The sequence below is a fragment of the Stigmatopora argus genome, chromosome 23 (genome assembly GCF_051989625.1).
Source record: "Stigmatopora argus isolate UIUO_Sarg chromosome 23, RoL_Sarg_1.0, whole genome shotgun sequence".
NCBI classification, from domain to species: domain Eukaryota; kingdom Metazoa; phylum Chordata; class Actinopteri; order Syngnathiformes; family Syngnathidae; genus Stigmatopora; species Stigmatopora argus.
In genome coordinates, this window is record NC_135409.1 from 9,062,003 (window position 1) to 9,076,750 (window position 14,748).

Consider the following 14,748-nt stretch of genomic DNA (forward strand, 5'->3'; position numbering starts at 1 on the left):
AAACACTGCATATCTTTTTCGATATAAACACTGTTCTGGAAGTGAGTCACTTTATTTGAATTCATGCTAACTGAAATTGCAAAAGTTTATTGACATTTAAAAAAATAATAATAATAAAACGGCATTTTTATTTTTATAGAAACCTGGACTGAAATCCTAAATTTGGTCATCGAGCAGCTTAAGAGCGCCGCTGGCTGGACTTTTTAGCGGCTGGCCGTCTCATTTCCCACCATGCATCGGGTGGGCCACGATTGCCGGAGCGAACTTCCCTCCTCCCTCGCCGCTCTCGCGCACGGTCGTCATGGCGACGGGGCCGCTCCTCCGCACCCACGCCGATCACCCCGATTCTCTCGCCGTGGACGTCGGCGAACGGGCGAGCGAGCGAGGAGGTGTGTTTTGAATCCCACGCGTTGGAGTGGGAGATAACGTGCGCATGCTCACGTGCAGGCGGGCGGGCGGGCGTGCGTGCGTGGGCCGAAGCCGTCAGCCTTCCGCTGGTCCTGCTTCTTCCCGGCTTCATCTCCCGGTCTCCGCAAACTCCTCCCTCTTCTTTTTCCTCTTCCATCATCTTCCTTTTCTTCTCCCCATCAGTCATCGGGATGGAGAAGAAGTCGCCGCTCCGCCGGGTGAGTCGCCGCACACGCCGCCCTCCACTTTTTGGGGGAGGTCGGTTGCTTGTAGCCACCTGTCACGGCGCCGAGGTGGGGGTGGTCGCGGTACTCGAGCCGACGACTGCGTGTGAGTGACGGGAACGCAAGGTAAGATGAGCGGGAGGGCTCACTCCGAGGGGCCGCTTGAAGTTTTTTTTTTCTGTCCACCCCTCGCCCCCCTGAACTTTTTGGTTGGAAAGTCCTTTTCCCTCAAACATGCTAGTCGGGAGGCACCCATTCCACTCTTGGGGCCTTCTTGACAAGCTCCCTTTGCTCGTCTTACGGTGGTTAGCCCAGAGGTATCCAAAGCGCTCCTCGAGGGCCGCTGTGGGTGCAGGATTTTGTTCCAACCCATCCAACACAAACCGTGCAACCAATGAGGTTTCTGCTGAAAAAAAGAAGCACCTGACTGCACTTCTAGGATGCCAGATTGGTGGAAAGGTTTCCTCTTACAGGTTGGAACGAAAACCTGCACCCACTGGGGGCCTTTCTGGAATAGTTTGGGGTCCACTGGGTGAGCCCCTAGCCCCTTACTGCCCCCCCCACTTTGACATGATCATGTTTCTTGAGCACCTCCTTGACCCCGGCATCTTGTCGTCTTGATATCGCTGGCCTCCTGGATCCCTCCTTCTCCTCATTCTCCACTGGTCCTTTGCGCCATAATGTCTCCTCACCTTCTGGCCGCCTTGACACCTCCTCACGTCTCATCTCCTCAACTTGCGGCCGTCTCCTTTTCCCCGTAGGCTCGTCCGCTCGTGGCCTCCCCCGTCCCCGTCCTTGTTTTGATCCTCTTCGCCTTCTCCTCGTTGGTCTCCACCTCCACTTTTTTTTGCCCTCGTTTCCTTTTCCCCGGCATCCGTTCCCCACCTCGCGCTGGAGCCGAGTTACGTAAGTGCGAGTGTGTAGGCCGTGGCAGATCTGAGAGGATCCGCTCATGCTAGGAGGGGGGGAAAAAAAAGACCACTCCGAGCAGGAAGTGCTTCTCTTTGGCACATCACATGGTTGTCTTGGTAACCGGCGAGTCTTCGGAGACAAGTCGGCGTCTCCCGTCCACCGGGCGAGATTTCTTTTTCGGGAGGGGGGCGAAAAGAACAAGAACAACAAGCCGTGGCGCTTGAGCCGCGAGCAATGTGAGAAACTTGACAAGATAACGCAAGAGAACCGTCGTCGGCTCCTGCCACTGGTTGCCATGGTAATGGGAAAAGGGAGCTCTGTTCCCCCCCAAAGCAGGGGTTGCGACCGCAAGCAGATCCGATGTGGATGGGTTCCGCCTCTTCCAAGTTTACTCGCGCTTCAACTTTCCCAACGGCGCTGAATTTCTCCATCGGGCCACCGGCGTTGGATGGAATGTAGACCCCCCTCCCTCCCCCAATGGCGATATTTGAATGTCCTGGCTGGAAAAGCAGATGGCATCCGCTCCAAGATGTCGTTCTGTTCAAATTTCCATCCGGGCTCGCAGAATAGCATGCAATCAAGTGTCTGAAGTGCGCTTATCAGAGAGGTCCAGCTTCTCACCTTTTCCTTCCTGGCATCCGTTCCTTCGCCCACGCGGACAGGAAACGGGAAGCGTGAGTCACGGGAAGTGCCGCAATCTTTTCGGGGAGCGGTGCGGTGGACCTTCTTCTGGCTCTTTTTACTTTGGCGTCGGAGTAACAAAGTCAACGCTAAAAGGAGTCCTTCTTGGCTCCCAAATTGGCCTTTACGCTACTCCATTTGTACGTGTCTCAAAATGGCTTCCGAAGCCAACGGCGCTGGGATTGGGTCTCCACCGAGCTGATGCTTTTGTTTTCTCCTCTGGCCTCCCCTCCCTTCCCCTCGTCCACATCCTGGACCCCCCCCCCCATTTCCCTCTCGCCCTCCCCAGGATGGGCCAAGCGGCTCCGACCACAGCGCCTGAAGATCCACCCATCGCCGCCACCAGCACCGTCCAGCCGAGGCGTCCCGACCAGAACGCGCCGAGCGAACCCCTCCGTGCGGACCGGATCGGACCGTCGGGAGCCTGAAGCGGGCTCGGGATCAGATCGCGCTCCGGAAAAGTTGGGACGGGACCGCCGCCAGCAGGTAGGAGGGCCGCCCACTCCGATGCAACAAAGCCTAACAATCGATCGACCTCGACGCCAAAGTCGGATGAGAGCGCCAAGCGAGAAAAGCCACGTTTGAATTTTTACGGACATTTCGCGCAAGTCGTGATTTGGGGAACGTTTTGTCTCTTTGCGTCACGGGGCCCAAATTTGGGATGGGCCGTATTGTCTTAGTCGGTGGGTGGGTGGGTGGGTGGGCCGAAGGACGACATCCCAATGGGGCGTGCCTTTGCTCCATCGCCCCGGCCTTTCTTTGCCGGGGGAAGCGTTAGTAACTAACGTTTAGTTGCTTGACCTCGTAGAAGACAATGCGGGAAAGCTGGGCCCACTCGCTCGCCATTACTTATTCAACGTATGACTGGAGCGCCGTCGCCAGCCCAAAATAAACCACTCGTATCTCGATGACAGAGGGGGGCGTCTTTCACTCAGACGGTTTGCGCTCTCACAAGAGTCTTGTTTCCCATCTAGTCCTCCAGAATCCAATGTCCGCCTCAACCTTAAAAATCCTCTGTTTTTGGATTTCCCATTCTCCCCAATGTCAGGAGGAAAAGTGGTAAAAAAAAAGCCTCATTCTGACTGCCGAATTTTAAAGTTTATTCTGCCGATATCGCTCTTTTCTAGACATTATTCCCTGAAAAATACAAGCATATTCTGGGAATATGTGGCCGTTTGTGACACTTGATTTGACACGCTCGCCGCAATTTCTGACTTACCGAGCCGAGACTCCCGAGGGCCCCACTTTAAGAGCCCGTCGGCCCTCCGGCTCACGTCAAAAGCCGGCCGGCCAACGAGGCGCCGGGCCAAATCCTTTGGCAAACGCTCGACGCCCGGCATTAGCCAATGTCCTCGACACGTCGGAGCCGGACGTAAAAAGAGCGAGCGTCAGCGGGTAGGATGTCGTTTAAACACGGCAAACTGTGAAAATTTGTTCAGCTGCGTCGCCATAGCAACAGCGAGCATGTAGAACGCACGCACGCACGCACACGCACGCACACAGAGAGTGACACAGTGAGGTTAGCGCCGGATTCCCTGCTATCCCAGTTGCCATGACAACACGGCACCGCCGACTCGCCGGGAATCGAGCGGACGTCTAATTTGGGGCTCGCTCCGCCGACTGGCGGACATCGACTTTCGCCTCCGTTGACAGAATTGGACGAGTCCCCGGGGACCGCGTCCCACCGGGAAAAGTTGTTTTTTTTGGGGTGGGTGGGACTTTTCTGACTTTGAAAACTGGAAGCCACATCATTTGCCATTATTAGCGTTGCCGTCGATGACGGTCGGTCCCTCCAAAGTTCAAATCTGAAGACGGTCCGACCGACGGCCAACATAAGGAACTTTTTGGGACTAGACTAGTTATTAGAAAGCAAAATGTCTCACCAGTTGGTCCATTGCAAAGTTGTCACACGGTCTGGGATGGGCTCAGCTGTTCAATTACAAGCCTAGTGTATGTTATGATTTTCATTTGTGATATTTTGTTGACTTAAAGGTACTTTTGTAGTCTCTGTCCTTTTTAGCGGGAGAGCCACCCCGCCATCCCGATGGGCGGAGCCATTGACCGGTTGCCCCCCTTTTTTTTTGCCCGGCAGCCACATGCCTGCGAGTCCGGCCGCTGACACCAAACATGATCGCCCACGCCAACAGGCGGTTACTAACGGCAACCCGCCAGGCTCTACCGTCGCCCGGGACGACGACGGCGGCGGCAACGGCGGCGAGGACGCGCCCTCCGGGAACAGCGTGGTGGTCCGCGTCGGCATCCCGGACCTGCAGCAGACGGTAACGCGCACGGTAGCTCGCTCGCCCGGTCGGTCGGCCCCCGCCCGGATGCGGCGAGAGTGCGGTGGAAAGGCGAAAGCCGGGTGAAAGTTTTGCGTCAAACGTGTCCGTGTGTCCGTCTGTGGCTCTCTCAGAAGTGTTTGCGGCTGGACCCCGAGTTGCCCGTTTGGACCAGTAAGCAGAGGGTTCTGGTCACCTTGACTCAGTCTCTGTCGGATGTTTTGAACTATGGTCTCTTCCAGCCGGCGTTCAACGGCCGAGCTGGCAAGTTTCTGGACGAGGAGCGACTTTTGAAAGAGTACCCTCTCCCCCCCATCACGCCCATTCCTTACCTTGAGGTGGGCTTCGGCCGAGGAGCCGCACTGTGTTTGGAATCGGGGGGGGTTCCTGGCGAGAGGTGGCGTGACGCCACGCTACGCGAATGCCGCCTCTCGCGCCAGCCAACTATTCGTCGTCTCAGCCGTGAGCGAACACCAAGCCGTCTTCATCCCGGCTCCGTTCCAATTGGACGATCGGGAAGCACCCGACGATTCCGAACACAGTCCCCCAAATGTTGTTTTCCCCGACCGACCGAGCGACACGCTCACCCCTCCCGCCCTTTTCCAGTTTCGTTACAAACGCAGAATTTACACACAGAGTTACTTAGACGACAAGCAACTGGCCAAGCTTCACACCAAAGTAGGCAAAGAATTTTCACGGTCGGGCGGCGGCGATCACCACGGCGGCGCGTGCCAACCTGTCCGTCTGTCTCAGGCCAATCTCAAGCGCTTCATGGAACACGTGCACCAGAAGAATGTGGAGAAGGTTTCCAAATGGCTGGAGAAAGGCCTGGACCCCAACTTCCACGACTCGGACAGCGGAGGTGCGTCGTCGGGGCGGGATCCGTTCTGGGCTTTGCAGGGTAAACCCTCCTCTTCTTCTTCTTCTCTCCCCAGAGTGTCCGCTGACGCTGGCGGTCCAGCTGGAAGAGAGCTGCGAGCTCATCAAAGTCCTCCGCGGCGGCGGGGCTCACTTGGACTTCCGCACCAGAGATGGCATCACCGCTCTGCACCGGGCCGTCCTGTGCCGCAACGGCGCCGCCCTCACGGTGGGTGGAGCCGCCTCCCGCCGGACCCCGGCGCCGGGTTGAGGCGCCGCCACTCGGACCCGGCCGCTGACTCTCTGCTTTGGCGGTAGACCCTCCTGGACTTGGGCGCGTCTCCGGACTACAAGGACAGCAGGGGGCTGACTCCTCTGTATCACTCGGCCATGGTGGGCGGCGCCCCTTACTGCTGCGAGCTTCTACTCCAGGACCACGCCCTGCTCGGTAATCCCAATGCCCTCCTCCTACTTTGCGACCATTTCCTAAGTTTGGAAAAACATTTAAACAAACTACCGCTCCGTGGGCCGTTAATTCCTTCAACGTTTGCTTGATGGAATTCGCTCTCGAGAGACTCCCGACTGATAGATGGCCGCCGGTTGTCACGGTTACAGGCATGACCGACGAGAACGGCTGGCAAGAAATCCATCAGGTGACGACGCTCGCTCGGTCGCGGCCGGAACGATAGGCGCCCGACGAGTCGCCTAAACCGTGGCGCGTGCGTCTTCAGGCCTGTCGCCACGGAAACGTGCAGCACCTGGAGCACCTGCTGTTCTACGGGGCCGACATGAGCTCCCAGAATGCTTCGGGAAACACGGCGCTGCACCTTTGCGCTCTGTACAACCAGGTAGGAAGTCGGCGCCCGGCTATTGGCGGGCGCCCTCTAGCGGCCGCCAGGCGAGAACTTTGAGTTTGCGAACGCCTTGTCGATCGGCCGCGTTGCCGCCTCCTGCAGGACAGTTGCGCCAGAGTCTTGCTGTTCCGAGGAGCCGACAAGGACATCAAGAACTACAACAACCAGACGGCCTTTCAGGTCTGCGGCCTTCAAACGAAAGCGTTTGCCGCCATTGACCGCGACGGACGTCCAGTTCACGTTTAACTGAGATCCGGTGATGGTGAACTGGACTTGTCTGCGTTAAATAACGGACTTTGTGCACAGGTGGCCATCATCGCCGGGAACTTTGATTTGGCCGAAATCATCAAGGTCCACAAAAGCTCCGACGTCGGTGAGTGGCGCGCGTCCGCTCGGACGAAAAAAAATCCGTCCGGTCTACGGCTAGACGTTAAAGAAAAAACGTGTGTTGTGTGTGTCCGTCCAAGTAGTCCCCTTTCGAGAATCTCCGTCCTATATCAAGCGGCGCCGCCTGGGAACCCTCCGGTACCCGGCGGGAAACGGCCTGTCCTCGCCGCGCTCTCTCATTCGCTCGGTCAGCGACAACGCCCTGGAGAGCCCCGCCTCCTCCCCCGGCCCGTCCCTGCAAAGCTTGGAAACGCACCTGGACACGCACTCGCTGCGCCGACACGCGCGCAGGCTCAGGTGAGCGCCGCCGCTTTCTACTAGCATCGGAGCGCCTTTGACTTCCCCCGGAGTCACCGGCGTTCCGGACGTTGGCCGCAGTCCGAGCGGCGCCGGGGCTCACGTGGACGGCAGCCCGCCGTCTTCGCCGCCCCTGCCCTCGCCCCTGCCGCTTACCCCGCAGTCGAGGAAGAGGAGGCTGTACAGCGCCGTGCCGGGGCGCACCTTCATCGCCACGCGCTCCCACGTCCCCCAGGGGCCCGGCGAGATCCAGCTGCACCGCGGCGAGAGGGTCAAAGGTAAGAGGAAAGTGCGCTTTGGCTCCATCCCGACGGCCTAAGCCAACCTTCCAACCCACGCCTGGCGCCTGTGCAGTCCTGTCCATCGGCGAAGGCGGATTCTGGGAAGGAAACGTCAAAGGAAGAGCCGGTTGGTTTCCCGCCGACTGCGTGGAAGAAGTTCAGATGAGACAGTACGACCCCAGACTGGGTAAAGACGGACGGCCACACAAATGAATGATCGTGGGGGAATTGAGCCCCAATGTCTTTTCAGAGACTCGCGAGGACCGCACCAAGAGGCTCTTCCGACATTACACGGTGGGCTCGTACGACAACTACACCTCGTACAGGTGAGTCGACGGTCCGTTTTTGCCCCGGAAAGGTGGCTCACGGGTGCCTCGTCGTCAGCGATTACGCCATCGAGGAGAAGATGGCCGTCCTGCAGAAGCGAGAGAGCGAAGGGTTCGGCTTCGTCTTGAGGGGAGCCAAAGGTAGGAAGGCGGGCCGGGTCAGGTCCCTCGCGTACGCTGAGCCGTCCCCTTTCGTCTCGACAGCCGAGACGCCCATCGAGGAGTTCGCCCCCACGCCGGCGTTTCCCGCTCTACAATACCTGGAGTCTGTGGATCAGGGCGGCGTGGCCTGGAGGGCGGGCCTCCGTACCGGAGATTTCCTAATCGAGGTTGGTTTGCCGTCGTCTCCGAAGGTTCCCGTCTCGCTCGCTCGCTCGTGCTTCAATCCCGCCGCCGTGTGCGCAGGTCAATGGCGCCGACGTGGTAAAGGTGGGCCATCGCCAGGTGGTGGCGCTGATCCGACAGGGCGGGAGCCGCCTGCTCATGAAGGTCGTGTCCGTTTCTCGCAAGTCGGAGAGCGAACTGATCAGGAAGAAAGGTTAGTGTTGGAATAATGATTACTACCATTTCATCATTATTAGTCATATTTCATTAAAATTGGAAGACATCTTTCATCATAACTGATTAGAACTTGCAAGGAGGATACTCATAACGCGCCTTCGTTCCTGACCATTCTGACGTGCGGTCTCCTCTTCTCCGTATTTAGTCGCACATAACTGAAAACATTTCATGTCATCTGATTCGAAACAATTGCATAAGGTATCCGAATAGCACCCTTCAGGCCGGCGTCCCAGTCAAAACAATTCAGTCCCTCGTAGATCATTGCGAACTTGCATCTGGGTGTCTGGGTTGCATGGAGGTCTATCTCCCAGTAAACAGTCCTTGGAGGGTGAGGTGTTATGTCAACAAGCTGGAGGCAGCAGGGTGACCTCCAAATTAAAGACACTCTTCTACAAAAGTCATTCAAATGCATACATCTATAATATTATCCAGAATAACCCCAACAGTTAGCTTTCCATACCAATAGACAAGTCCGCCACCGTTGGCGAGCCCGTTTCAACGAGGCCTTCCCTTTCTCCTAGCCCCTCCCCCTCCCAAGCGGGCCCCCAGCACTTCGTTGACTCTACGATCCAAGTCCATGACGGCCGACCTGGAGGAGATAGGTACGTGTTGGCACCCGCGCTGGCTGGCGTGCCCGCTAAGTCAATATGTAAGAGGTCTTGTTGACTTTTTCCTTCTGCGCAGCCAGGAGGAGGCGCTTTGGTGAGTCATGTGATCGCGGGCCGTGCGTGCTGTTGTGTACATGCTGAGTGTTGGTTGAGGCGCTTCCGTTACCCACGTGTGTCTGCGTGTGTTTGATGAAAAGGATTACAGTGGTACCTCGTCCAATATCCTGTTTTTGGTGTTTTTTCAGCGGGTTGGAACAAATTAATTTGTTTCCCATTCATTTCAATGGGAAACGTCCGCTCGCGTGACGAGAATCCCGTCATACGATCTCGGTCTCGGAATGGATTACGATCGTATGTCGAGGTACCACTGTATTCCATTTGAAACAGGGTCCCGGCTCGCTCACACAGCTGTGTTGTCAGTGGAAGCAACCCCCAGTTGAAATGATTTAAGGCCCCGGGATTAGGATTCTTCTAACGGAATTTTGGCCCGCAGAGAAACTGGACGACATGTTGGCGGGGAACACGCAAGAAGTGGTCCTGCGCTCCCGGCCCCCCGACGACTTCCGGGCGGCCACGGTCAAGCAGAGACCCACCAGCCGCAGGATCACCCAGGCCGAGATCAACGTAAGATTGGGCGGGCGTCCCCCGAGCGGGCCCGTAAACTCGCGTAAAACTCCGCGCCCGTCCAGTCGCTGTTTGAGCGCCAAGGCCTGGTACCGCCTTCGGCCCCCCCGGAGAAGAGCACCATGGCGCTCCCCCGCGGGATGTCCAGGACCAAAAGCTTCGGTGAGTTGCCGGCGTCCGTGCCGTCCCTCCCGGCCGGGGTGCTTCTACGGGTGGTCCACGGTGGTCTCCCACGCGTCTTCCTGGCAGGCGCCCCCGAGGACGAGCGCATCTCGGCCCTGGTCCACGAAAGTCGCTTCCCTCGCAGCTCGTCGCTCAGCGACAGCTTCATCCCGCCGCCTCCCCAGACGGCGCCGCCCCCTCCTCCGTCCCCGCTCTTCCTGCTGGATTCGGGCCCGCCGCCGTCCTTCCTGCCGCCGCCTCCCCCCGCCAGAGGGGAGGGCCTGAGCCGCTCCAGCTTCAAGCCGGGGACGGAGGCCCGGCTGCAGGAGCTCTCGGACGCGCCGTCCAGGATCCACGCCGAGCGGCAGAGGAAGGCGCGCTCCATGATCATCCTGCAGGACACGCCGGCCCCGCCGCAGCTGGAGATGCCCATGGTGTCGCACACCTCCACGCTTTCTCTGCACACCTCCACGCTGTCTCTGCACACCGCCTCCGCTTCCAGCGCCGCCGCCCTGGGTCACTCGCCGCTGTCGCGACGCCGCGGGCGAGCCATCGAGAACCCGTACGCCAACGTGGGACAGCAGGCCCCCCCGGCCAAACCTCAGAGGAGGAAGTCCCCTCTGCTCAAACAGCTTCCCGTGGAGGAGCAAGGTAGGCCCGTCGGCCCTTCGGTACGTCGGTCCCCTGGCGCCCTGAACGCTGGCTTTCTCCCGCGCAGGCCTCAAGGAGCATGACGGAAAGTTGGAGCCGGGCGGCCCCAGCAGGGCGGAGCTTTACCAGCAGCAGGTTCTGTCGGAGCGCGCCCGCGTCCACGGCCGCCGCTCCTCCCTCTTCCTGTCCGTGGAGGGCGCCATCTCCGACAACCAGGCACCCCCTCTCCTGACCCAGAGTCACTCCATGGACGACCTGGGCGAGCTGCCCCCTCCGGCGCCCGTCCTGTCGCCCTCTCCCACGCCGCACACCTTCCTGCACCCGCTCACCGGCAAGCCTCTGGGTAAGAGCCCGGGCCAGCCTCGGATCGCCTCGGCGCGCTCAAACCTCGGTGCCGTCCTCAGATCCTTCGTCTCCGCTGGCCTTGGCCCTGGCGGCGCGCGAACGAGCGCTCACCGCTCGCACGCCCAGCCCCGAACCGCGGGCCAAGCACCCGTCGGCCTCGGCCACGCCCGTGCCTACGCCGGCCGCCAGTCCCGAGGGCCGCCCCAAGCGCACCCCTGCCGCCACCCCTCAGGGCAGCCCCGAGCCCCGCTCCAAGCGCGCCACCCCCCAGAGCAGCCCCGAGCAGCGCGGCAAGCGCGCCACCCCTCAGAGCAGCCCGGAGCTGCGGCGCAAGCGCGTCACCCCGCCGCCGTTCCCCGACGGGCAGGCCGAGCGCCCCGAGGCCGAGGGCGGGCCGACGTCGCCGGCGGCGCCGTCCCCGGAACGGCGGAGAGCCGTCCTCCCCCCGGCCAACGAGGGCCACCCGGCCGCCGCGGACAGGCGCCGGAGCCTGACCGTGGGCAGCTCGGAGGAAGAAGGCGGCGCCTACACGGTGACGCTCCCGCCCGCGTTGCTGTCGTCCAGCGACGAGGAGACGAGGGAGGAGCTGCGTCGGATCGGTCTGGTGACGCCGCCCCCCGCTTTTGCCGCCCCTCCGTCCCCGCTGGCCGCCACCGCCGCCGCCCCTCGCCGGGGCGGGGAGGGCGACGCCGGCGAGGATGGGGAGGAGCCCCGCGACGGCTCGCTGCCTCCCTCCATCACCCTGGCGTCGCCCCCCGCTCCCCCGTCCTCGCCGCCCGCCGGCCACGCCTCCTCGGCCCTCAAGCCTCGTCTGCGTTCGCCCGTGGGGCGCGGGCGCTCGGCCCTCAGGGACCCGCTGCTCAAACAGTCGTCCGACAGCGAGCTGCTCCCGTCCTCGCCCGCCTGCCCGGCCGCCGCTCGCCAGCCGCGCTACCTCTTCCAGCGGCGCTCCAAGCTGTGGGGGGGCGTGGGCGTCGAGGAGGAGGACCGGCCCGCGGCGCTGGGCGGCCAAGGCTCCGCCTCCGCCTCGGCCTTGGAGTTGAGCGGCGGCAGGACCGAGTCGGGCCTGAATCTGGCCAACAGGCTCCACCTCCTCAACAAAGACAGCCACTCCTTGGGGGAGGAGCCCAGTCCCCTGGACCCCGGACGCAGGTCCCCCGTAGGCGGGGCCAGGTACGTCACTCCTTACTGCTTACTGTTGCGTGTGTGTGCGTGCGTGCGCTGTAACCAAAAGTGTGGTTGGTGTTCTTGCAGATGTGTGGACAGCGGAGAGAGAAAATCGTAGGTTTTTGTCTCTGGTAAACATTTCTTGTTATCTACGTGACTCTCACACAACTGCTAACAACCACGTAACAGTAACAGATAGCTATGTTGGCTCATATTAGCGTCGCTTGACCAAACTCACTGGCGAAGCGAGGCTTCTTCCCCCCCTTTGACGCTGCACGCTAACCCGAACCCGCGCCCGTTAGTAGTAGAAGGGTCCAAATGGCTTAACAACTGGAAGGCGCGCTGGCGCTACACCGAAGGGGGGGCCCGGATGCTAACGCTGGATTCTAACTGCCGCCGCAGGTTGTTCTCCAGTTTGGGCGAGCTGCACACCATCTCCCAGCGAGGCTACGGCGGCGCCACCTACACGGTCCGGCCCGGAAGCCGCTACCCCGTCAGCCGACGCAGCCCCTCGCCCTCCCCCTCGCCGTCCCCGTCCCCCTCCCCCTCGGACAGGCCGTCGGGGTCGGGGCCGGGGCGCTCCCCCGAGCGCCCGGACCTGAGCTCGGGGCGGGGCCTGACCATCCTCAAGTCGTCCAGCCTCAGCCTGCCGTCGGAACCCAAGGAGGTGCGCTTCGTGATGCGCAGCGCCAGCGCTCGGACCCGCTCGCGCTCCCGCTCGCCCTCGCCCTCCCCGCACGCCTCACCGTGCCCCTCGCCCGTGCTGAGCGGGCCCCTGCTGGCGCTCAGGCCCTGGCGGCAGCGCCCGCTCAGCCTGTGGAACAAGTACGACGTGGGCGACTGGCTGGAGAGCGTGGGCCTGGCCGAGCACCGCCAGCGCTTCCAGGATCACGAGATCGAGGGCTCGCACCTCCCCGCCCTCAGCAAGGAGGACTACGTGGAGCTGGGCGTCACCCGGCTGGGCCACCGCATCAACATCGAGCGAGCCCTCAGGCAGCTGTTGGACGGCGCCGCCTGAGCGCCGCCCGAGCGCCGCCGTGGGCGCGACGGCCGCTTTGGCCAACTCGGCTCGCCGTGGCTCTACTCGCTAGTATTTTAGCCAAGTTAGTTCGCCGTAGGTCTACTCGCCGTTTTGGCCAAGTCGGCCGCTTGATGATAGACCATGTCCGGAGCGGAAACCTTTGCTGTGGTCACAATCTTGGTTTATGGCATCTCCTCTGTCCGTAGTCTGCCCATTATCATCATCATCATCATCATCATCATTATCATCATCATCATCATCATCATCATCATCACCATCATCACCACCATCATCATCACCATCATCATCATCATCATCACCATCACTAATCATCTGTGTTCATCACCACCATGCCTCATCTCATTCCTCTTTTCATCTCGCGGTAAGTAAGTTCCACATTTCATTGTCCTCTCCCCGATGCCAATGTTTTTTTTTTTTGGGTCTTTGAGCTCAGCCCATTCTGCGTGGCTGATCAAAGAGTTGATTTTTTATGTCTTTCTTCCAATTATTATCAATTACCCTATGATATTATATTAGTCTTGATTTTGAATATGTCTGGGTATAATGGACTCTATGCACGCAGCACTTGGGCGGCCACTCAAAGTCCCCGTAAAGTGAAAAGAAAGCCCTACAAATAGAACAAATCCGCCCTCCCTGGTCTGTGGTTTTCCCACGGGACGGCGTTCCGGTAGCTGGGAAGCCCCCTGATAGGTCTGAAAAACAACTTAAGGAGGCAGGTTAAGAAAGAGTGAGACCAATTTAAAGGAAATAAGTTTATTACCAGACTGCAGAAATGGGGAGAGCTCGAACAGCGTGATCGCTCACCGTCTGTTGTCCTTGCAGCTCTCTCCGAATGACCAGTGAGTGGGTACACGGTCGATTGGTCGCCGGTCTTTTGGTCGCCCGGAAGGTTATTGATAATTACCATTAAATGGTTGCTCAAATTCCCTAAATACAAACTGCCAATGACTATTTAGTCATACTTAATGCCCTAGTCATTATTAGGCTAAAGAAAAGCTCCAAATTTCCCGGACTTTTATTGTGCATTGTTGGAGAACTTGTTCTTGACCCTGACGAACGTCGCTTCTTAAAGGGACAACGCATGTACATAAAAACTCTTCTACACTCACACCTGGGCTCAGTGAAACTGCTCATGGCCATTGTTGGCTTTTATACCGTAGACTGTGTTGTTTTACCTTGTTTTGTCGCCGTTCTTTAGGTCGCCGGTCTTTTGGTCGCCCGTTGTTGCGGTCCGGGCGACCAAAAGACCGGCGACCAAAAGACCGGCGACCAAAAGACGGCGACCAAAAGACTGGCGACCAATCGACCACACCCGAGTGAGTGAGTCTTATATACAGGCAAAAGTGACAGTTGTCAGCAGGACTTTGGACAGATAGGTTTCAGTCATTTGCAGGGCAAAGATTGATTGATTGATTGATCAGCGTCGGACAGTTGAGTGTTTGTGCTGACATGTCAACTCAATCACAAGACTAAGATTGATTAATCAGTCAGACTGTTGAGTCTTGTTTATGCTGACATGTCAGCCATTCACCGTTTGTATGACAACGATGCTTTCATACTCACAAAAACTGATATCATCTTAAACCGCCGTCGAGAGCAAAAACTCTTGGGCCGCCCAAAACGCCGCTCGTGCGTAAAGTCCATCATCATCTTCTTCTAGATTTGATGAGCAATGGTGTGCTAGTGGTGACGATTATATTTTCACTTTTGATTGGTCGCCGTGTACGTGAAACGTGTCCGTCCCTCCCTCCCTCCCTCCGTCGGTCGGTCGGAAATGGTGCTACGCGTCCGAAGCCATCTGTACAGGGAGGAACTAGTTACTAGTGCGTCATCTTCTAACCAATCGCGACGAAAAATTACAATCATAAATTGGGGCTCCAGGTCGGAGGAGGAGGAGTTTCCGCCCTGCCATTAGGAGGTTTTTAGGAACTCGCCATCGGTGGAAACTTCCCAGTCGACTCTCGCCGTGCACGGTCAAAGTACGGAAGTCGCCCTCCGGGTGTCGTTTGACGCCCTCAAAAACACTAAACCACAGCGACAGATGCGTACGTTTCCGACGCAGCGCGCGTGTATTTTTCTAC

General features: G+C 59.0%; 1 protein-coding gene across 4 annotated transcripts; it reads left to right on the top strand.

Annotated features, from left to right (window-relative positions):
- Positions 1-410: 410 nt before the first annotated feature.
- shank3b (SH3 and multiple ankyrin repeat domains 3b) lies at positions 411-12,794 on the top strand. 4 transcript variants are annotated; one of them, XM_077593605.1, is made up of 28 exons: positions 411-626; positions 2,515-2,711; positions 4,318-4,504; positions 4,639-4,842; positions 5,111-5,182; positions 5,258-5,366; positions 5,440-5,591; positions 5,681-5,810; positions 5,978-6,015; positions 6,094-6,210; positions 6,319-6,396; positions 6,523-6,589; positions 6,684-6,900; positions 6,982-7,178; positions 7,255-7,368; positions 7,432-7,507; positions 7,566-7,648; positions 7,712-7,836; positions 7,913-8,045; positions 8,590-8,670; positions 8,753-8,770; positions 9,170-9,300; positions 9,366-9,462; positions 9,550-10,113; positions 10,181-10,456; positions 10,518-11,631; positions 11,713-11,739; positions 12,028-12,794. In XM_077593605.1, the coding sequence occupies exons 3-28, from the start codon at positions 4,322-4,324 to the stop codon at positions 12,641-12,643; spliced, it is 5,019 nt and encodes a 1,672-aa protein (XP_077449731.1). In that variant the 5' UTR covers positions 411-626; positions 2,515-2,711; positions 4,318-4,321; the 3' UTR covers positions 12,644-12,794. The 4 variants fall into 4 exon arrangements, with proteins under 4 accessions (XP_077449731.1, XP_077449732.1, XP_077449730.1 ...); XM_077593606.1 differs by having other exon boundaries at positions 4,639-4,678; positions 4,747-4,842; positions 5,111-5,366; XM_077593604.1 differs by having other exon boundaries at positions 5,111-5,366.
- The last annotated feature ends 1,954 nt before the right edge of the window (positions 12,795-14,748 follow it).